The sequence below is a fragment of the Megalops cyprinoides genome, chromosome 6 (assembly GCF_013368585.1).
Source record: "Megalops cyprinoides isolate fMegCyp1 chromosome 6, fMegCyp1.pri, whole genome shotgun sequence".
NCBI lineage: Eukaryota > Metazoa > Chordata > Actinopteri > Elopiformes > Megalopidae > Megalops > Megalops cyprinoides.
The window spans coordinates 26,405,399-26,428,976 of record NC_050588.1 but is presented as its reverse complement, the minus strand read 5'-3'; the positions used below and the strand labels follow the sequence as shown (position 1 = coordinate 26,428,976).

The 23,578-nt window shown below is 43.1% G+C and overlaps 2 protein-coding genes across 2 annotated transcripts; both read right to left on the bottom strand.

Annotated features, from left to right (window-relative positions):
• Window positions 1-593: 593 nt before the first annotated feature.
• On the bottom strand, window positions 594-14,895 carry cass4 (Cas scaffold protein family member 4). Its single transcript, XM_036531766.1, has 7 exons — window positions 14,745-14,895; window positions 4,760-5,212; window positions 4,090-4,173; window positions 3,508-3,615; window positions 1,800-3,137; window positions 1,392-1,478; window positions 594-1,114 (listed from the first exon to the last, which is right to left on the bottom strand). Exons 1-7 carry the CDS (start codon window positions 14,805-14,807, stop codon window positions 698-700), a joined length of 2,550 nt encoding a protein of 849 aa, XP_036387659.1. The 5' UTR covers window positions 14,808-14,895; the 3' UTR covers window positions 594-697.
• Window positions 14,896-19,020: 4,125 nt separating this feature from the next.
• cstf1 (cleavage stimulation factor, 3' pre-RNA, subunit 1) lies at window positions 19,021-22,503 on the bottom strand. The gene is made up of 6 exons (XM_036531727.1): window positions 22,461-22,503; window positions 21,727-21,910; window positions 21,235-21,512; window positions 20,821-21,018; window positions 20,343-20,733; window positions 19,021-19,690 (listed from the first exon to the last, which is right to left on the bottom strand). Exons 2-6 carry the CDS (start codon window positions 21,893-21,895, stop codon window positions 19,431-19,433), a joined length of 1,296 nt encoding a protein of 431 aa, XP_036387620.1. The 5' UTR covers window positions 21,896-21,910; window positions 22,461-22,503; the 3' UTR covers window positions 19,021-19,430.
• Between the last annotated feature and the right edge of the window lie 1,075 nt (window positions 22,504-23,578).

Below are 23,578 nucleotides of genomic sequence, written 5' to 3'. Positions count from 1 at the left end.
CTATATATTTAAAAATTAACTTTATGAATTCAAAAATTGTAAATCAACTGTACAAAAATACATAATTATATACCTTTATCTATAGCTAACACCATTAAAATGTGCAAGTTGCTGTGTGCTGAAGTCCTCTAATCACATCTATCTGACATAGTTTTTTTTGGCATAATTACATTTATAATCTAATAGAAGCCTACTTGTTTTTAGTTCTGTAAGATCCACGAACACTATAGACATTCCAAATAAGCAAATTTCTGTTTCTTTTAACCTTTCTTTTTAATCTTAGATGTGAGTTGTGTCACTGGTATCATTATCGTTATCACAATTACAACTGATCAAATTCCTTGATTTCTTGGTAACAGACATTAATACTACTCATGGTAAAATTGCCATAGTTACTGGTTACTATACATTTTATATTCCACTCACGCTTTTGTGACTCTTTTGTGTAATTATTACAGAAGAGTTCCATTTTGGTTCATCTGCCAACATGTAATAAAAAACAGCAACTTCAAAAAAAAAAAAAATTCAAAGAAAAAGGAGGACATTTTGGACAATGCCGGTCCAAAAGAGAGCAACAATTAGTAAATGCCAAAGATGTCCAAGGAAAGAAGAAGAGAGGTGACTCAGTAATGATGTTGACTACTGACCAACACACAGCATGTTAGAGCAGAGTTCACTCTCCGCTTGTTGGTAATTTTCAGAGGTCCAGTGCTGTCCGAAAGTGCTGCGCTCTCTGCGCGAGCTCCTTAGCAAAGTCCTGGGCCTCCTGCAGAGCCTGCCTGTCAGGAAAGTGGACTGCTGCTTTCTTGGTGGCCACTGCCAGCTGTTTCAGCAGGGCACACAGGTGGTTGCTCTTGCAGAGTAAGTCCTGGCTGGCCTGTCCACTGTGAGCCTCCCGGCACAGTGTGTCCACCAGTTTCTGCCCTACCATGATCACCAGCTTGCTGTGGCCAATGAACTTCTCGGGTGGCTCGCCCTGCTGCACGGCACCTACAAACACGCTGATGGCCTTCTGCAGGGCTCCAAAGTACAGCCGGCAGTGCTCCGACAGGGAGGGCTTCCTGTCCTCTGATGCACGAACTGGGGGAGGAGGAGGAGGCTTCTTATGTTCCACCTGCAAACACGATACAGAGCGAGGGAGGGGGCCACTCAGTCAGGTTGCCATTCATCTCAAAGGTAGGAACCCTGATATGTGTCATTTTACTCAAAATAATATGTGTAATCATAAATACTTTTGTGGTCACCATTCATCTGAAATTTCTGTGAGAAATGAGCAGTGATGAAACTAAGGTAACTGCTTAAATTATGCCATGACGTTATATCCATGTATCTCAATGAGTCAGCACTGAGAGTATCCCTGACTACCTAGTCGCCATGCAGGAGAGCCATACCTGGGGTTTCTGTGGGCCTTTCTCATGCAGCTTTGTGTTCTTTCCCACCTGTATAATCTTCTGCTGCTGCTCGAACTCCTTCTTTGTCTGAAACACAAAGGCATGCTACACTCATTTGACTAGACAAAAATGTTCTCAACTTTGAGAGTTGTGATGAAGTTCACTGTCAAACTCAAAGTCTGTATGATAATTTCCAAATCATATTCTATCGATTACATTGAAAATGACGAATATAAAATAGTAGGTATTTGCATTTTGAGGTAGACTGATGGGTGTTCAGGACTTCCAGCTACATGACATTAAAATGGAAAATATACCAACATTCAGCATGAAGTATATCCAATGAATTTAATAATTTCCCAAACTGCTAGTCTAGCGAGGGGTGAGTGTGAAGTCAGGCCTGCTCACCTGCAGCTGCACATAATCATTGTCCTCCCCAATGGAGTCTCCCAACTGCCTGTTTCTTAAATGGCTCTTTTTAGCCTCTGGTTGGTTGTCGCTAGCAGACACATCAGGGTCTTTTTGTGTGGATTTGAAGAGCAGTTTGCCATTAGCATTGAGGATAGACACCAGGCGCTTGACATCCTCAGGCACGGTACGAGCTACCATGACAAAGCGCTCCAGCTGGTCAGGTGTCTGCACCTGACTGGGGTCCTGAGAGAGTGTGTCCAGCTGCCAGCCAGCTCCACTCAGCGCCTCTATGGCCTGCTGTAGGATGAGTCCAGAGTCCTCCACGATGGACAGCTGCTTGTGGAGCCGTGTCTGCAGATTGGCATCAGTCAGCCGGCGGGCGTTGCCTCTCACGTCCAGGGCGAAGTCCAGAAAGCTGGCAAGTGAGCTGGAGATGCCTTCAGCAGCACCGCGGATCTCCTGGAGGTGCTGGCCTAGGTGCTCCCTGGTCCTCCATCGGCTGCTGACAAACACCATGAGCCTGGGCACTGCCTGGCACACGGCCTCCTGCAGCTCCACTAACCTCTGCCCGGCCTCCTCCTGAGACAGGGTCACTTCACGCAAGGGCTCTGGGGACGAGGAGCTCAGGGCCAGGGAGTCGCAGGAACTGGTGGAGGAGCTCGAGGTTGTGGAGGCTGTGCTGCTTCGCTGACTGTCCCCTGCTGACAGGCTCGAGATGCTGTCCCTCTCCCCCTCCTCGTCCTGCTGCAGTGGCTCCCCGGGAGCCTGCCTGCAGTGGAGAGAGCTGGACCAAAGCTTCCGCCCACGTGGATGATCATACATGGTTCCTGCCGCTCCCCTACGGTCCTGGGGCACATGAGCTCTCTGCAAGTCGCTGGGACACTGCAAGCTGGGCTGATCCTGGGACGGAGGTGACACAGCATGCACAGAGGCCTCCGGTTGCTTTTTCCTTGGTGGGATGTCGTACACAGATGCCTCGGGATCTATGCTGGGCGGAGAACCCTTGTCTTGGGCCAGCCTGGGGGAGTAACTCGGCTTGGGGATGTCATAGAACGAGAGCGCTGAGCTGCAGTTCTGTACGGGCCAGACCCGAGCAGGCAAAGTATCATACAGCTGCCTCCCTGTGCTCACGGCCTTGGTGGGCAGGGTGCCATAGTTTGTCTGCTCTTGCCCTGGCTTCTCAGGCGAAACAGGCACATCATAGATCCACTCTGACTTGCGAGGGATGGGCAAGGTGCTGTACCCAACTCCTAGTCTTTGCTGAGGTTCAGCTGATGAGGGCACAGGAATGTCATAGCTAGGATCCTGGGACAGGGAGGGTGGGACAGCGTACACCTGAGGAAGATAAAGTCTGTTTAATTCCTTAACATTTACCCCAATCACTTCAGCATCATCTAGCCCGGCACAGAGCAGTTTCAGAAGTGGAAAAAGTATTCATGTCTCAGAAACTACCATTCTGTGTAGAGAGGTTCTGTGTTCCAGTTCCCTTTTCAGGTACGTTCGATGAAAAGGATAGAGAAACAAGCCGCTTGGCCTTAAGGATGTGAGAAACATTCATCAAGGATTCCTTAACTTAAAAATCGTGTCTCAACAATTCGGCCATGTGATTGCCATTACCCATCAACCCCCGCACCAAACTGAACCAAAAGAGATGCTGCCTTATGTTGTAAAGAACAAGGAGTAACAGTGTGGATAGGACACTCACGTTTGTCTGACTTTTTGTACAGTCCACTCTTCCAGGCTCATACCTCTGCTCCAACTCTGAGGTTGGGATCAGAGAGTTCTTCCTGATCATAGTTCGATGGGGTGACACCTGGCATTGGATAGAGATGATCATGTTTTTAAACAAATAATTCCTGGCAAACAAATTGAAACAAATGGAAATTCATTTTTAAACTTAAGATCTATAGGTCTTAAGGTCTTTAGGTATGAGCACAATTTACAGCAGCAAACTCAGCAAACTCGTGCATGATCTTATGTTATTTAAAAATGTCAGTCATAACAGAACAGTATATAGCAATTTGGAGACTTTAGGCAATAAATAAATAAAGAAATAAAAGGCAGTAACTTTTCACAAGGTTGCAGTCTGTTGAGAGGGAATGAAGTGAAGCGCACCAAACTCCCCCCTGTGGCTATTTTATATTAATACAGTTCATGTATCCAGTTTGTGTTCTCAAAGTTGATTGCAGCTTTATACTAGTAAGTGAATGCCTCATTCTCAATCCAGCCCTTACTCTGTAACATGTAGTTCTATGTGTCATATAGGGTTATACAAAGAGAGGCTTACAGCAAAGAGGGAGCCATGCCTTGCCCGGGTTGGGACATCGTAGACTTCTGCTTTGGGGCTGCAGCCTGCTCCAGCCACTGGTACCTGCCCAGACAGCAAGAGCCATTTCCATCATGTTGTATGGTAATGGTTTCTATAAGATGTTCATGGGGCCAGAATACCCCAGTACATCTGGATTTTGCTAATTAACTGAATTCCCCTGACAGCTTTAATGGAAACCATGCCACTCTCTGAGACTGCTACTGGAAAGCCCTCGACATTCACCCCTAGAGCAGGAAGGGAAGTGGTGAACATGTTGTCAGACTAGCTACACCCTCTGCCACACAAGCACTTGCACAAACACCTCTCTCTCTCTCTCTCTCTCTCTCTCTCTCTCTTTCTCTTTCTGGGGTCCCTCCATTAGCAGTTAACGCTGTCTGAAGGCCGTCTCTCTGCTCCTCTTTTACAGGCTCATAAAGACCCAGTGCTGCATGCCTGTCCCCATGGAGAGGCCCCTGGCCCCCATCTGTTACCGCTTTTACCAGCAGGGGCTTCCGAGGGCAGTATCTCGACCACAGTCTGGCTTTCTACCCTCCTACTCCCACATATGTCCCTGTATAGCTAAATTTCATAATAGATCTCATTCTAGGCTGTAGCACAACCAGTCCCTACATCTTTGTGGGAGCCTTACCTTACAGAAAGAATGGTTTCCCTCTGGTCTGTCCTGGGTGGGTTTTTGTGAGGCAGGACCTCTGAGGGAAGGATGGGGGATAGAGGGTACTTTGTAGATTCGGTCCATGCATTCGTAGGTGGCGCTGGCTGAGGATGGTCGGGGGATGCTGGGGATTTGGTATATGTTCTGGGGGCTGTGGCTGCCTGGTGGCACTTCTGTGGAGGGATTCTCTGCACAAAGATTCAGACACCCCGATGTCACCCCCTGGGAGAGCCCCTCAGCCTGGGATGGGGAGAGGAGAAGTAGGCGGTTGGCAGGAGCCAGGCCCTGACGTCCATGCAATGAGCACTTCCACCAGCCATGGCTGCCGGTGACATTCTGTTCCATCACCGTGACAATGTCACCCTTCCGGAAGGCCAGCTCATCTGGACACTCCGCCGTGTTGTCATAGAGAGCCTTCGCAAGGATGTTCTGCACCACAAAAAGAGGACAATATACAAGATCACCAGGAATGTTAGGACATGAAAGGATGATATCCATGACAGTGAACAGCACAATATGCAGCAAGCATCAGAGAATGGGCAAAGTCATTCTATAGTTTATTATTGTTTATATATAGTTTATATTATAGTTTTATGAAAAAAAACAACTGTGTAAACAGTACTCACTGCAATGTCATGCAAAGTACAGACGTGTACCCAGAGAACATGTAGTAATGGTTCAATATCCTTCAACTAATGTATTAAACAGAAATCTGTGCAGCAAAATCAGACATTGTGCTGCACAATTTTAAAAAGTGGTAAGGTAATCACCACCAGCAGTATTTGCACTGACAAGTCATTGTGGAGCTCCTCTTTACCAGAGGTGTGAGTTTGACAAACACTGGCTTTGTTAGCTGAAGATAATGGCCCCAGGCATAGACAGGCACAGCTTATCCATCCAGCTGAAAGAAAGCCTTTGACCTGTGCCTCTGGACGTAGTTCCCACTAGCCACTTAAGCACTCTTCTCTCATCACTGGAATCTCACAATCGTTGTCCTTCTGAACAATTCTTTATTCATAAATATCACATTAAGTCACCTCTTGTATTTTGGTATAGCAAGGCACAAAGTTGCCTTTCAGTCCTTTCATTGTTTATGAAGTCTTCCAAGTGAGAAGCGAGACTGAACTTTTGTAACAGTTTCCTGCATGATGGCCACGTGATATTTCTTTGTTCCAGTTTGCAAAATACAAAGGATTTGATATCAAGGCTCAGTCTGGATTCTAAACACGGTGTATTCTGCTTACATGGAGTCCTTTATTTAAATTTCACTGTCAAATACACGCACCTTGTGCTGCAGTTGTTGATTGATTGGGGTCTGACACAAACTTTCTGACCCAAAGAATTCCCGTGAATTCCCTAGAGCTGACCCTAGTGGTGACACGGGCAGAGCTCGCAGGGACCCCAGTCCCATTATAGCAGCTTCAGAGTTCCTCAATTAGTACTGAATAGCAGTGCACACGGACAGGTGTTGCTGGGGGAGGGGGCGTGTGTCCACCGTGGGTCTTCAGTTCCCGACACCCAGAGACACATCAAGAGGAGTGGTGTTCCATTTCCATGACAACAAACGCTCTCACAGACAATGTTTTATAATCTAGCCCCGAAATTGGTTTTCTAAGTCCCAAGAAGCAGAAAGGACTGACTCAATCAAACAAGGAAGGGGAAAAGTAGCACTACTGATTTTCACTGACTAGCAGAGCAGTCTGGATTGTGTTTGGAATCAGTATACCCAGCAAACACTTTCACCTGCATTTTACATTACATTATACTGAATACATGTATTTCAGAAGTAAAAAAAAAAACGTTATTATGATCATGTTTGCTACAGTCTTCAGTGTGTTTTCTTGTTCATTCTGTCTAAAATTTCCCTTCCCTCTAATGTAATGAAATGGCATGTGCACAGTAACATGTGAGAGAAAGCACAGATGGATGGGTGCTAATCTCAGTCAATACAGAAACATGTGAGTCATAAACAAGATGAGACATCCAACACCTTCAGTATTCACCCTCCTCCCCACACTTGCATGCACACACGCACACACACAAGGACCCACACACGCACGCACACTGCCTGTGTTCTTAAAGTCCTCTCTGCACGCGTCTCATTAAAACCCCCTGCCCATATGTCTGGAAATTCCTCAGTGCCAACAGTCACACACAGGCACACACACTCATGAGACCCTTTGAACACTTGAAATCAGAGCAATACGCACTGCTTAAATCTAAATAAAAGAAACTTAAAAATCAATATTCCATAATTGTAGCAAAACCGTGGCTTATTTGCCGTGGGTTAAAATGTGCTTTACAAAACATGATGACAAAACGGTCCAGTTTTGTGGCCATTCTCACGACTGTGAAGGGTAGTATTCCTCCTGTTCCCATTTCATCTGTTATATTCATCTGACCCATAATATGGCAACCCATAATAAAACAGTCAGCAAGTTAGCATCAGCAAACTGCAGCATATATTACACACAAATGACAATTTGCATTGTAATAAACCATCTAGAAGGAAGTGGACATGCAACTAACCACAATGATGTCTCAGTCATCGTGGCACAATATCTTAGTCCTCACCCTGTGAGCTATGTATTCCCCAACCCTTGCTGTTACCTTGATCCTCTTGGTGAATAAGGAGTCCAGCCAGCTCTCCCAGGCCATGGGCTGGAACATGGCTGTGCAGGTGAGCTAGACGGGGAATGGTGGGTGTCACTGCACTTGGTACCAGGGTGAGTGAGCTTTAGGCAGGGGCCAAGCTTGGCTCTGACTGCCTGCCGTATTGCTATCTAGCCCTCAGGCTCTGTTCCTCTTTCCCTCCCCAGTCTTCAGCTGCTTTGTTTGTGTGTGAGTGGACAGCTCCATGAGGAGATGGTACAGCCCCCACCCCCCCACCCCACCCCACACACACGCATACACTCCCCTCCCTTCCCCTCCACCCCAGCTGATAAGTCCAGCCTGCCGGCACTACCTTACATGGTGCTGCCCTCTTTCTGTGGGCAAATCCTCCATAACAAAGACTCCTTTCACTATCAGGCCTGACGCCCTCTGCACCTGTCAGGGTTCGAGGCTGCCAGCCCTCAGCAGCACAGACCCTGCGTACTGTCCGCAGCAGGCCACAGGCCCTCCCCCCTGCCCCCCACCCTACCAGCCCCCAAGCTTCTAGCACATTCCACAGACCTGCCACCTCTACACATAAACATGGCTTGTCTGTAGACTTGTCTGTAGACATACACATAATTTATGTCTCATCTCACCCCACTATATATGTCATAACCCCATCTTCTCATCCACACCCTTCATCCTATTCTCAACAAACCACACCATTGACACTTAGATCACTTCCATCAGCAGAGAGGATATGTGCTCAAAATAAGTGAGCCACCATTAAACGTGGTGTTTCAGTGGTAAGCAGACCAGCTCACAGGTCTTGTCATCTTCTGCTGTATTTTTTTCACCGGAAATGTGCAAGGAAATACATGCCACTACAGTCGTCTGTCTCAATCGGTGAAATGGTGACTAGAGCACAGGAGGCAGAAGGTTGCAGTAGGGAGCTGGGGCACTCTGTGAGAATGTTCTTGTATGCCTCAGAGAGCAGTGGTTTGCAGGATCAGTCAGCACAACACAGGACCTTTTAATGCAGATGTCAAACAGCTGTGCACACCAATACTGTGGTGTCCATGGAGTAGAGGTGAGGGAGTCAGGCAGGAGACCAAAAGGATGCGGAGCTTAATCCAGACAGAAGTAACATCAAGCAAAGATCATTTAAAAAAACGCTGCTTATCCTTATGGAAAAAAGTAAGACATATCTATGCAGACATAAGAAGATCAACAAGTCACTGCAATAATATTCAGTGTACATGCAATAATTGTAATACATGAAATAACTCTTCTTTCTACTTTCATATATTCCTTTACCTAAAATAAACACCTGTACCTGCCTTTATTCTAGCATGTATTTTATAACATTGTTATTATTCAGATTTATCCTACAATGCATCCTACGTACAAAGAGTCCATAACCTTATACACATTAATTTTTCACATGGTATATTTTCCAATATTTATCATATTTTGAAAACAAAAAAATGTGTGTTTTGCATATATTACAATGTATGTAAGAGTGGGAGATTACTAATGTAAGCTATTTCTGTCATATTTGTTAAGGACTTCTCCTGAAAAAATAATGTAATACATTTTAAACTGTGAACGATGTAACTTGGGGTGAAGTATAGGCAATATGCTAATTAACCTCTTGTAGGTAACAGTCTGATGAATGGATTGCAGTATGATGCTGAATTTAACAAATACATGTAGCCATTTTTACTACCATTTCAAACAATTTTTCAAACAATATTAATTTGGATTTTTGTCTCTGATCACATCTTCACACATGTGGCACAGTGTTTTGTTGCTAGAATAAATGGTTTCCACAAAGCTTCTATGCTAAAGATTATGAATTATGCATTTACAGTTTCAAAATATTTTATGGCAATACTAAAATATTAAAATCATTTTTAAAAGAAATACACAACACAACTTGTTTTTGTTACTGTTTTTGTAGCCTCCAGTGAAGAGGTGAGTTATGTGTTTCTCTTCTGTTGAAAGTTGAAAATCTGTATTATTAAGTAATTAACTTGTGGTCTGCTATGTTTAAAAATATCTCTTCTTATTAGGTGGAAGGATACTGTAAGCTTGTATTTGTGTTTCTATGAATATGTTTTTGCATGTGCTGCATATGTTTACATTCCTGCATGTATGAGTGTTCCAAGTATATGTGTTCCTGTGTGTGTGTGGATGTAATTGTGTGTGTGTGTGTACAGTAAGAGGAGGTCATATTCAGCTGTGTAGCTGAGATTCCTGCACACGCCTGCTTGTGTAGATCAGACTCCGACAGCTGGCTTAGGAAGCAGCTGTCTCCCTGTCTTTCTCTCTGCTCCCCCCTCTGACTTCATCAAACACACACACACACACACACACACACACACACACTATATTATGGCAAATCCAATGACTACTTAACCACACCCATTGATATTATACTCCAATTAAATAAGTAATATGGCTCTACTCTGTTTTCTATTGCCTGTGATCCGTGAATAAAACTGAATCCAGTATCAACAGACACACACAAAATGCTTTCCTCTGAGCGTCCCTCTCACAGAACCGCCCCGAAAAGTGGAAGGAAGAGTGAGAATCATCCCTTCTTTTATCAATTTGACCTTTAACCCTCTACCAGCGTGGGTGTCCTCCCACGTCTGGTCAGCAGCTTCTCCCAAGTTTAGTCAGGGGTCACAGAGAGGGGTACAGAAGGCTCCAAAACAGTGGGGCCCAGGAAGTGAATAAAATGCAAACATACACAAAGGGCTGATAGTGTGCAAAGGCCAGCATATCTCTAATATTTTTCCACACATAATCAGATCATTTATGGATCCCATGATGCCCAGAGGAGATGCCACTGAACAGCAGAGCCGGTCCTGTTTCCCATGCTGAAAGGGAATGGGGACATTGAGTCTGACTGTTTGGATGTATGTCATATTTTCACACGGGATGAGAGGAGTCACTCGCCGTAAATATTTAAACTGTGTGTGGAGGGTCACTACCAAACCAAGACACTGCACATTCTTCCAAAATCTTCCTGGAAGCACCAGAGCAGGAAGCTGACCTGAAAACTGAAATATAAGACTTTCCCACAGAGTCTGAAATACACAATATGTGTGTGTGTGTGTTGGGGTGGGCTGTGCCTCTAAACTCAACCTGCTACACACAAAACCAGAGAGGAATGAGCTCTGAATGCTCCTTTATTGCTGTTGTTGTCCCCTTGAACTGCATGGACATTTTAGTCCCCTTCTTTATTTCTGCAATTTCAACAAATATGATATTGGAAATATGAAAGATTCCTAGAGTTCTATGCCTTGATCATAAATATGACAAACAAATCAGTAGTCTACAAAAAACATGTATCAGTTATGTAAATCAAGCAAAATGTTATACAACCACTTATAAAACCCCTGGATATTTGATTGATGGATATTGAACTCCTGGAGACAGCATTTTTGAATAACTTTTTAAGGTACAATTTAAAATGGCTTTTCATTTAAAGTTTTGCTATTATTAATTGTTTTGCGGCTGTCTTTACTCTTTTTTTCTTTATTATATGTTTTCTGTTGTGTTCCTGTTTCAGATGTCTTTTACTTTCATCTTCTATGCACATTTGAAGCATTTAGAAAAGTGTAACATGTATCGTGTATTATTATTGTTACTGTTTTTATCATGAATAATATCATTATTGTTAATGAGATGAATAAAGCAACAGATGCAACAGTGCATGCATTGCCAGTTCAATATACTGAAGGGGGGGTGGGGGGCTGATGACCTATTTGCTCCTGGTTGCAGGTTCATTCCATTAGTGTAATGCAAGAAAGTCTGAAGGCTGAGTATGGTTTCAAGGAGACAGATCACCCATCGTGACTTCAAGCCTTCGCCAAAGATTTATATTCCAACCCTTCTGCATTAGAAATATGCAGCAAAGCAGCAAATAAGAGTTTTGCAGTACTTTCATTAGGAAACGCATTGTTGAGCTTGATCTAAAATTAAAACGGTACCAAAAAAGCCACTGAGAAGATTCCTGGCCCCACAGTGTCTGTTACATGGCTTCTCTGCAGCTGCCCTGGTATTTCCTGACTGAGGACTGCCCAGGACACATCCCACATGACCCCAATATACAGACCAAGAACTGTGTCATGTGACCTCAATCTACTGACCGAGACCTGTGCTACATGACCCCAAATGACTGATAGACTGACTACCAGTGAGACATCACACACACACACCCAATCTATGAACTGAGAGACTTGCTACACAAGAGCCAGACCTACTCGGGGAGAACCGCCTTAGAAATTGCACAAGAGCCCTAACCTCTCTGACTGACCTTGGTGTCATAACCATACACCAAATGAACAACACACACACACACAATTGATGAGTAATTAAGAATCCGATCATATTCCAGGTAGATCCCAAGGTTAATTGACAAATGTTTAGTGAATGTACATATCTGCTTTTCTTGTTCTGTATTCTTTAGAGATAAGCTTAATATACAGCATTGTATATTACAGCCCACATGGATTTCACATTCACAGGACAAAACCATGGTTATGCACATTGGTATTTGTACCTTCAGTGAGCATAAAATTATATGTTAAAAAGCATTAAACCACAAACATTATGACAGTAAATGAAATTCAGATCAGATACTGCGAATGCTGGTCTCCTTATCAGCAGCCACGGACCTCAGAGCTCAGTGCACATTGCTGGTTGAGTCGGCTCTTGATGAAGCAGCTTATCTCTAGCTCACCCTCTGGTTTTATTTAACAGCAGACTTCCTGGCCTCCCTCTTCTTCTGCTTTTTCTGCGGTCATCTGCTCACTGCACTGCTAACCCCTTCCTGCACAGCTCTTTCGTCAGCTAAAGGAGAGCACTGTCACAACGATTCTACATAATTGTTGTGCATTATTTCTCTGATTGACCATCACCAGCGGAATCACCTTCTGCTGTATTTCCAGCTAAGACAGGCTTCATCAGGTCTCATCACTGCATTCTTAGAAGTGGTCTGCGTGCCTGAGATGGCCAATGTTACAGTGTTGGCTCAGAAAAGCGACACAGAGAACACCTTGTCTGACTTACTGCCTGCAGTAATACCCACAATCTGAAAGCAGAACTGGGGGCAATATGTGGCTTTATGAGGTTGTGGGCGAGGGCATCAGACATGCTGTGTTTGACTTCCTTGAGTGGGAGGTCAGCCATAGTACTTTTTTCACGCCAACACAGCATCTGTAGCATCCAGTTCCAGCTCCACTCATGACTTTCCATGACTTTTGCTTCCTGATGTCAAAAATAGACATGCTGTTATCTATAACCCAGTATTTGCAAAACCCAAAAAGAAACAGGCCCTGGCAAAATAAACTATTTCTCACTGAAGGTCACGCTTTGTGAGAATCATCAAATTTAAGAATGAACTCAGGCTTCTCAACACAGAGTCATCACTGACATTGGCCAGCATTCCACAGCAGCCCCTCCCCCCCAATATTATTACTATGACCTACTTCAATAAACATTGGCCTTCAAAAGTGAAACTGTTTGAATCTCCTTAGTCCTAGCTTGCCTCCCATGGGATGATAATGGAAACCTGTGACAATATTCTCAGGCTACTGTCCCTTGTGCCGTCACGCCTTCTTCAGCCTCTCAACACCAATATCACAGGACACATGCCCAAGAAAACCTTTCAGATGCATGACAGTCAGTTTTTTTTTTTCTGCAGTGCAAAAGCATACTGTACCTTTCCTATCCTTTCATATTATTCACGTTTCATATTATTTGCAGGGTCACACATACCATTTTCAAACTCACTGGCCAAAAATTACAAGTAAATTTTACTACAGAACTAAAATGACCTTTGCAAGGGTAGGATTATCAGCACTGGAGTAATTAAAATGGAGAAAGAGCTTGATATTTTCTATGGCCTCGAACTGATATCGTCATCATCTTTTCCCTCTGGTACTATTGTGACTTAAGGAGTGCTTCAGTAAGAAGGACTAAGAAAGAACAAAGCCGAGATCAGGTGATGAGAGGCTTCTGTTTCAGCCATGAAGACTGACTTATACAACTTCACATTGAGATACATGGATGAACAGTGAGGACATTTTCTCCAGCATTAGCACCAGCTGTAGGCCGTGAAACTTTCCCTGGACTCTGCTCAAATTCCTGCCATATCCAATCTGGCCTTTGACAGGCTGAGCCCAGCTGGGACTAACAAGCCAACATGTTGAACCAACACCCAGAGACAGACATCCGGAAGCTGATGGACAGACAGAGGAATCCATCACAACACCAGCCTAGCCTGGAACTCCTTCACAATCATAGCAAAGAGAGGAGAATTCTTCACACAACACATCTATGCATCAGGCTGCCAAAACCTTAGGTTTACATCTTTTCCTTGTCACTACAACAATTCTGTACTTCTCACAATGCAGAGCCAGCCCCATGAAAAAAACTATTTGTATCTGCATGAATGAACATGAAAATGTTCATTAGACGGGATGGTGTAAACTGTTAATATACATAAATATTATAAACTGCTTTTCTACATCCTGGGGAATTTACAGGGGTGCTTGTTAGGTGAACTTTATAAGAAAGATGTGATAAAGAAATGGAATTTATATGGTTTAGTAGCATCTGATGGGTAAAATATCCAAAAGAATGACAAGGGTGTTACTATAAATTGAAATGCTCATTACTTTATACCTTCCCTTTTTATGGATGCTCTCTTCCTCAACAGACAAATATCTGATGACTTCTTCAAACAAAAGTGCTTCAATTTATTGATGTTCCAAAGCTTTCCAGCAAAACCTGCTGAATAAAAGAATGAATGCCTCTCTTACTCTGTGAGAAAACTCACAGGGTGCATCTCCGAGGCTTGCCCCCACTGGGAACGCTCACAATCTTGTTCAGAGCTCATCAGCACCCGTTATCTGTTTCACTGTCTCCCTCTTCGACACCCTGATTTCACGGTTTCCCAGAAGTGTACGTTAATGAGCTCCTGAAAGTCCCATTCTCAGCACTCTCTTTTAGGAGAAACACTATCAGGTTACACAGCTCAGTGTGGAGGGGGGGTCTGAGTGCAAAATGGGAAAGGTAGCTGACGCTGCAACTTAATTTTGAATTCAAGTCAGATGGTAGTCCATACGCAAAGAAGCACTGTTTAAGTTACATTCAACTCTTCTATACAATAAAAAATGAAAAATAAAGGAGCTCTGATTACAATGCAGTTTTGCTAAGAGACTTCTGACTTAAACACTTTAACACTAAGACATTTCAGACCAACTGCACAGCGAGACACAATTGCAGTGAGCAACTGCCCCCGAGATAGGTCAATGGCTCTTGATATTACAATGAAGAAATTACTCACCTCCATTTTTGAGAAGCGGGAATCCACAATCACAATATCCACACACACAGGAATACAGGCCATTCAAATGTCTGGCTCACTGTTCCCAAGCTCTCTCTACCATGACTGACAGTGAGTGAAGAACCACAGGATGAACTCAAGGCTTGCTGTCTCCCCCCCTCTCTCTCACACACACATTGTCTGACTTGTCACTGAGAGTCAGGCACTTTACTACCGAGGGCGGGGAGAACATGCATGCATTCATGACAGATTTGTTTCCTTGCGTCCCTGTTGGTTGGCTACAGCCCCCCACTTGCCCCCCCTTCTCTCTTTCTTTCTCTCTCTTCCCTTCTGTTCTCTGCTGAAATCCACAAACAACTTTTCACACGATTATGTCTGTCAGTTTACGCATAAAGCAGAACTAAATCAAATGATTTTTTTTTATGTCGTATTCTCCATTCTAATTTATACACTTAAGAAAATCTAGAATAATTATAATTATTTTTTTGTGTTGTATTTTTTTGGGTCAGAGTCATGAGTAAGTTTCTTTCCCCCTTCAACTCAGAAGTGATTTATTTGGGTGGCGTATTTAAAAAGCATGAATTCTCAAGCCTCTGGTCTTTGTTGTCAAGACAACACAAAAAGACACAGAACTGGGGGGGGGGGGGGGGGGGGTGAAGTCTTTGAGGGAGGTTAGGTAGTTAAGGATCCACATTCTGAGCTGTGTGCTAGAGTAATAGGGATTTAAACCTCTTAGGATATAATGATAGTGTAGGCTACAGATGATGCAGATCATTTTTGTCCTTGAAAACAGACACTGGGATAAATAAAGGAGGATGGCTAATTAGTCCTTTGAAAACTGATCCAGTTTGAGGTTAGCCTAAAACTTCCCTTCAGTCAGACATTAATGGTGTGCTTGGGACCTATTAAGCATTCTTCCTTTGATTAAGCACACCTGGCTGTAGAGCACTAAACATTAAACTGTGAGGAAAAAAGCCATGAGGTTATATTTCTGAGGCTCCATTCATTGCTCTGTCACATTACGTGACATGTTTTTTTTTTTTTTTTCACTAGGACTGTCCATGATGAACACCATGGTGAACATAAACACCTTTACAAACAAAATTCTTCAAGCTTCTAAAAAGGTATAAAATGTATGTTTAAAAATAATAAAAATTCCTGCCTGCCCATTTCAAGTGCAACAAATGCCTTGGCACTCAAAGCATGATCGTGAGAATGAGTGGGGCTGTACCACTGGTGGGATCCATGATAAATTTCCACAGAATGATGGGAGCAGAGAACAGTGGGACCAGTGGAGTGGTTACTTAATAATTCTGCTAAAAACCAAATAATGCTATAAAGTATGCCTCCCTACTCTGTAAGCTAAATAAAAAGCATAAAACATAAAGAGGAATTCCCCCTTAGATGGTTATATATTTAGAGGTTGGAACTTCCCTATTTCAACATCGAGTGGCCACTTCTGTTGAATTCCCTCTAGTCTATACTAAATTTAAAAGAAAAATACTTTTAGGAAATAAAGTTAATCTTCTCTTAATTATTTCCAATAAGCTGTAGTGAGACCCTTCGCTACCCAGCTCAATCAATCAAAAAACAGGAAATCAGCCATGTCAGACTGTCAGCAACAGGGACAGAGATAATATCCACATCACCAGCCAGGAAGTAAAATCATGGCAAGTTACAGCAATATTTCTTACAGGTGTCTAATATCGCACTTCATTCATCAAACAAACGGTACAGTCCAACCTCAACATGAGTGCCCTACATACATGTCACTGTCTAACGTGAGAGCAACGTGTAGATCAGCATATTTCACCCCTCACTGTGACTGACTTCACAGAGGACTACTGACAATACATAGTGCAGGCAAAAGGAGTAATGTTTCACTTCAAACAACCACTGGCTTCACCAAAGTGTCACAAAAGCTAGCTGTGGTGGAGTTCACCTCAGCTATAAATGCATTGCTTGATAAGCCTGGTGACAGAAAAACTGAGATAAATAAACCATGCACACAACAGCGACAAGACATTTGAAATGTTTTCTATCAGCCACAGATTTGATGCCATCACCATCTCTTGTTTAAAAAAAGGGCAATGGTGAGTCACTTCCAATTGTGGCATTTCACCATGTAGGGAATACACTCATCTGAAGCACTAATATTTGGAGATTTTAATTATGAGAGCATTCTTTTATCAAAATGTACTACTAGTCTGACAGACTCAATGCTAATGAGCAACTGTTGCTAGGTTTAAAAAAAAAAAAAATCACTTTCCATCAGAGTCAGTGGTATTTTCCATACTGGCTTCCACAGCAGGGACTGTGCATTTAGCAGTTTTGTTTAATTTCTGTGACATTGATTATTTCTAGCCTACAAAGATGGAAATCCATGAACTACCAAGGATTAATTGTTAAATATTTATACATGGATACATTAATAAAACAAAGAGCAAATGTGTCATAAGTAGAACTATGACACTGAAGTAATTTAAATTTTTTAAAACATTTTTGCTATGTTTAGTTTATTGAAGCCTATTTTTATCTGTTTTGTCCAACGCTTTAAATTTCCTTTCACCAAAAAGATCCTTTTTAATTCTCACCTTTCTCCTTAACTAAATCATACCCTCAGCTTCAGATTGTCTTTTTGATTATGTGTCATGTAATATACAATAGTGAACAAAATGTGAATTATTGATGTAAAATCAAATACAATCAAATATATAGAAATACAATGTAAAATGTTTTGATTTTTGTGTCAGTCAGTTGTATTTCATCCTAGGCGATTTGAATTTCTCTGTCAGTGTATTTTATTTAGCTGATTGCACTGATTTCCAGAGAATCAATCATACTTGTGAGCTGAGCCCGAGCTTATGCTGCTGTTGGCATATACGGCCTGTTCAGAAAGTAGCACATTCCATGAAATCCCATACATCAGCACTGAAATGGCAGACACCAGGACTGAAACAATGACCAGCCATAAAATGTAAATTTCCATAAATATCTATTCTTTTGTAGAGTTCATAAATATAATCAAAGTGTTGTAGAGACAAACCAGCTGAACTGCAACCTCATACAAGCCTCAAGAAGTCAGTCACTCCCATGTTTTCATGCTACTCTGTGAAGTATGGAGAAGATCCACTGAACAGATGCTTGCCATTCAACCAGTAATGCTCCATAGGGTAACACAGCAAGGGTCTCCTCTACCATCAATGGGAAGTGTGACCAAGACAATGCTGTCCTTTCAAGTTACAGGTGTAGAGCTCACTTAACACACTGGCTCAAATTGTCTTCCAAACACTTTCATGAACTTGACTTAATTATGAAATGCAACGTAACTGTATAGAGAACATTTAACAGGAAATGACGTGCGTGACTTGCTGTGGGAAAACCCATTACTAACACAATATTCATGCACTGATGTATTCAGAAATACTTCCCTTTTTGCTTTGCATTCATCTGTCTGCAGGGTCTATGGTTAGACCCTCAGTAAAGTGGCAACGTACTCCTACAGATAGAGGTCAAACCACACACCCAGCTATGTGGTAAATGTACATGTGACATTTATAGCCATCTGCACATAGACTTGCTACCTGTCCGAAACCCCACAACAACCTCTAACATGTTCCGTATCCACGTACATACACAAACAACATTTTAAAAAAATCTGACATGTCAAAACTCCAGTTCCTACATGATGAACATGTTCATGTTCTGAAAGGGATTAATAACCTGTTGAAATATATACTGAATAATCAAGATGATTTTTCTCAGTGGAACAAGAGGTCATAGCAGGAAAAAGGTAAATTTCACAAAGTAACTATCGATGGGAAAAGAACTGTCATGGAATATCTTAGCGTGACCAAACTTCACAGTGCTTAATGGAATTTAGACTAAATGAAAAATGAGTTCTCATGGACTGAATGGCCTCTTCTGATCATAACTTCTGACGTTCCGATATGGCAAGTTTTATTAGTTTTATGACAAATTTACCTGAAGCCACAGAGAGAGAAAAAAGACACTGAAAATGTTTTTCTTGGGAATGCAGTCCAACATTTTTTGTTTAAGAGGCAAGTGACAAAAAAAACAAAAAGCTGTAATTGAAATGTTTTAATAAAATCTTTCCCATCATACATTGGTGACAAATACTTGGTAAAAAAAAAAAAAAAAGTCTTTCCACATCACATCACAAAAATGACTCACTGCAAATGAACATTTCGGTTGACGACTGTCATGTAGGAAAAATGTACAAAAGTTAATTAACATTTGAAATGAATCTCACCCTTGTAAAATGCAAAAAGGCATTTTTTTTACAAATCAGTATTACAATTGCTTGCTCTGCAGTCATTTTCCCCAACAACAACTGTCTAAAAAGCCATCTTAAAGATACTCCTAAACCATGACATTCACCAATTAGCATTCAGCTGCAAAACAGTGCCCCCTAGCTAAGTCATCCAACAGGATCGAAGGGAAAGTCATAATTGTGAGATATTTGTTTAATCAAGCAACTCAACTAAAACCTTCCCGAACAAGAACTTCTACATGGAACTTAAGCTGAACCAGTCCGCGTCATCCTCGCGTGGCCACAGCAAGACAGGCAGATGAGCTGGGTGGGAGTGTGGTGGGCGGAGCAAGACTGCAATTGGGTAAAAGGAGATCATTCCCACCACAGTTTGGGATGAGCTAACAGGCCTCTCAGTCTGTTGTGGTGCGGCGGTACCAGAAGCGGGCCCTAAAGTCATCGCTACAGGTCATGAAGCCGGGGTTGGTGGGAGAGTGCACGATGCAGCGCACTATGTTGTTGTGGCCAAGGGACAGGAGGTTCTTCCTCTCGGCCGAGCGCGAGTCCCAGCAGCAGAGGCTGATGGTCCGCTCGTCCGGCAGCAGCACGTAGTCCTCTGTGTGATTGAACACGGCCTGGGTGCGATGCATCTGTCGGCCGCTCAAACCCGCACCTGACAGGGGAAGCGCATCCTGTTATAGACCACTGTGGTCTGCTGGGTTTTTATCAAAGCTGCACTTCCTGTCCAGAGCAACATGCATGCTCAGGTGTCAGTGCACAACAATCAAAACCACTCTAAAAGGCTAAATGGCGCATGCAGGAAAGCCAGACAAAAGAGCAAACTACCTGTTGGAAACTGCTATGTTGTAGTTGTGTTGTCATTTAGGTCTAGGTCAGAACTGGATTTGACCATGATAAGTGTTAACTTACGTTGTAGCTACATTTGAGTACTATTAACTAAACTCGATGTTCAACATTAGCAACAGTCCAACAATTAAAAAAAAAAAAAAGTCAGTAGCATATATTACTGGGCTGAAACCAAGGCACCACCAATGTACTGCATTATGAAATGCACTGAAAGGGGGTACATATGGCGAAGACACATTACGTAACATTGTCATTTATCAGATGCTTTAACCAGAATGACTTAAATAAGATACATTATTATCCATTTCTACAGTTAGATATTTGCTGAGGCAATTGTGGTTTAAGCACCTTCTCCAAGTGCACAACAGTACTAGGGAATCGAACCAGCAGTTACGAGCCCTGCTCCATAGCACTATGCCACAATGCTTCCGCAACACAGAGAAAGTGGCCATCCTTACCAGTGTACTTAACTAGCGTCCTGCCAGTGGAGATTTCCCACAGCTTGGCCACCGAGTCCTTTCCGCTGGACAGGATGTATTTGGAGTTCTTGGAGAAAACAGCGGAGCAGACCTCTGCCCCGTCATGGGCCTTGTCGAAAGTGGCCACGCAGCGGTTGGACACACCATCCCACAGCTTGATGCTGCCATCTTTGCTGCAGGTCACAAAGCTGTTGGCGCTGGGGTTGTAGCAGACCCCAGAGATGGTGTCAGTGTGCTGGTCCCGGGGGTTGGACGACACGTAACACTGGAAGGTGTTGACGTCATAGAGCCGCAGAGTTGGATGCTGTGTTCCCACCAGCAGGTAGTCGCCTGATGGATGGAAGGAGATGGATCGCAGCATTTCCGCTTCCTTTTGGTAGAGGAATGGAAAAGATTATACAATAGCTCCAAGTAGCACCTCATGAATAACACAGCGACTGTCTGAATTGTAACTGACCTGTATGTGCTTAAATGCTCTCTTTGCAGAGGGCTTGGAGTAGTCAAACAGTTTGAGGGTGTAGTCGCGTGAACCAGAGGCCAAGATCTGTTCTGTGGGATGGAAGGCCAAACAGGTGACCTCGTCCACATGGTCATACAATGTGCGGATCACAGGATGGTTCTCCATATTCTGTTGTGCCGTCTCATTCATCATCACCTAACAGAAAGGTATGCACACATACAAAATCACACAGACTAAGACACTGCTCCTTTTACAGACCAACCCATCATTAAGACACTGACCCTTTAACAACAACAACAAAAATCTCAGTAATTACCTAAAAATATCTCATTCTCAATCAACACTTGGCTGACTTCATTTCAAAAACCATGTTCTATGAACCTCATCCTTTTCCCATAGGATTGAGCTCACCTCGATGGGCATGGCACTTTTAGCCAGCATGCGCTCCGTATCCAGGATCTTTATGGAGGCGTCTGCAGAGCCTGTGGCAATAAGCTGCCCATCTCGACTGTAAGTGGCCACACGGCAAGGTCCCTTGTGCGAGGTGACATAGCAGGTCTCATATTCCGAGGCTTCGGGGGACATGGTCTGCACATCAGCGTCAAACTCAAGATCAATCCCGGTGCCGGGTGCCACCGTGTCTGAGCGGCCTATGGCATACTGTACTGCGCTGTCATCGTTCTCCATTCCTGTCAATCAATCAAATATACACACACACACACACACACACATGCAGAGACGGGTGTTTCTCATTTAACAAATCAGTCAGGAGAGATTCAAATTATTACAGATTAGAGGGCACGGAATTAACTGATTCGAAACATAAATCTTAAGGCACAGCTAGTCGTGGTTCCTTAAATACGAGGCACTCAACTCAGCAACCACCGCCCACCCCAAACCCACCCATCTTGGCGAGCTGCATGAGTTGCTCGGAGGGCGACACCACGCTTTGCGGCTTCACTTCGCTGATCAGGCAGTTGGCGATGTTGGTGTAGCCATCATACAGAAGCTGGCTGATGATCAACTTGTACAGATGCTGCCGGTCTCTCAGGGTGGGCTTGGGCCGGTACATCTTTGTTTCTCAATACTAAAACAAGGACATCGAATATTCACTAATTAGCCTTCTGATCCATACAAACATTTGCGGATACTAAAATAAATTTGTTAGCAATTCAACCATCTACACACCACACTGTGGCTAGCCATACAGTCCCGATCTAAGTAAAAAAACAATGTATGCATCTCGTCAGACAGCTAGCAAGCAAACCAATCAAAAAGCTAAATAGGAACAAAGCTGAAGTTTGTCGGAAATGCAAAGAGGGCTTATTTCAACAAGCAAACTGGCAGGGTAGATAGCTAGTTATCTACCTTCGGAAGACACAACACTATCTAGTCTCGTTAGCTGATTTGCTAGTTAGCTGCACACTCAGCCAGAAACTTCTATGCAATGCTAACTAGCTGGACAGCTAACCACCTGCCCTGATTTTTCAATTCAATGACTGACCAGTTGCCATGCAGTTTTACGCAAAACAAGGTACACTGTATAATCGGTCGATAACTTGTGATCTTGCCACGCAAAGATTTAGCTAGAATGCAGATTAAGAAAAATGCAATAGCTCAACAAAAACAAAACCCACCTCAACACGAGCCAAACAGACCGCTTGTTCCACACACTCTGACGCTATACGTTGACCCGGCGTTAATGCGTCACTGACGTTGGTAGTGCGTACGAAACGTGAACTCATTACGCAGATTTAACCCGAAGGAACACATCATCAGAAATATTGTGTGGAATTACATTATTTACATGTAGAGGACGTGCTATTATATTCGTCTCCTGTTGTGCACTGATATTATTATAATACAATATCGTGTCAAATACGTATGTGTGGCATTTGGAAGTCAGGTCAGTGTGAAAAAGAAGAAATACACAAGAGGGCGCCAAAACACCAACGATCGTACCGACGTACGTGAAAATGAAGGTTCTGTGGCGCTTAGTTCATTCTGGTACACTTTCTTGCCAGTTGTAACATACAATGCTGAAAGACAGGTTTCAAAACAGACTCTTAAGGTCAAGAGAATGTCAATATACCCCCAGCAAAGAGCATGTGTTGACAGTAGCTCCTGTGCTGCTTTTTAAAAAACAAAAAGAAAACACATTTGTGTGTGGAAGACTTACACACAAGTCCAGTACAGCTGAGTTGCCATGTTCGTGTGGTTTCATCTCTATATCAGTGTGGTCTGAGCAATCTTTAAACGTGCTGATCAAAATAGGATATGATAACATGGCCTACAGCAGGACTTTGCTGTAGGCAGCTAGAGGCCTTATGGTGGCCTCTTTATTTGACGCAGTACCCTTTGGAATGAAATTAGCTAAAACATATCCACTTTCTACTTCCTAGGAAATATATCCTTATTAACATTTTAACGAATACCTCCATGACAATAAAAAGTTTTGAACACAAAGCTAACTAACCAACCTATTTTGCAAGTAGTGCTGCATTTTGCTAATCAAACAATAAATCAACCGAAGGCAGAGTCCTGAAATAGCTTCTGATATTAATAGGACATATTATTCATTTTGAAACAAATCTTAACTGATTTGCATGCTTGGTTTTGTATGTGAGTAGAAGAGTGAATAGTGAAACAGGTTCAGCTTTTGCACTCCTGTGCACATAGCATGCCACTTCGATTGGCTCTGCAGCTTGCTCCATTGGCAATAAGGACTTTCTATTCTATGTTTCCATGGCGTCAT

Bases quoted from the DNA above. Each gene is read 5' to 3' on its own strand.
- cass4 (XM_036531766.1), bottom strand. From the start codon at position 14,807: ATGGCCTGTATTCCTGTGTGTGTGGATATTGTGATTGTGGATTCCCGC. The intron at 3,616-4,089 runs GTAAGCCTCTCT...ATCCAATGCCAG, and splicing joins GGCATGGCTCCCTCTTTGCT to GTGTCACCCCATCGAACTAT. The intron at 1,115-1,391 runs GTATGGCTCTCC...TCGTGTTTGCAG, and splicing joins AAGGCCCACAGAAACCCCAG to GTGGAACATAAGAAGCCTCC.
- cstf1 (XM_036531727.1), bottom strand. From the start codon at position 21,895: ATGTACCGGCCCAAGCCCACCCTGAGAGACCGGCAGCATCTGTACAAG. The intron at 20,734-20,820 runs GTCAGTTACAAT...CTCTACCAAAAG, and splicing joins GAGCATTTAAGCACATACAG to GAAGCGGAAATGCTGCGATC. The intron at 19,691-20,342 runs GTAAGGATGGCC...TTCCCCTGTCAG, and splicing joins GACGCTAGTTAAGTACACTG to GTGCGGGTTTGAGCGGCCGA.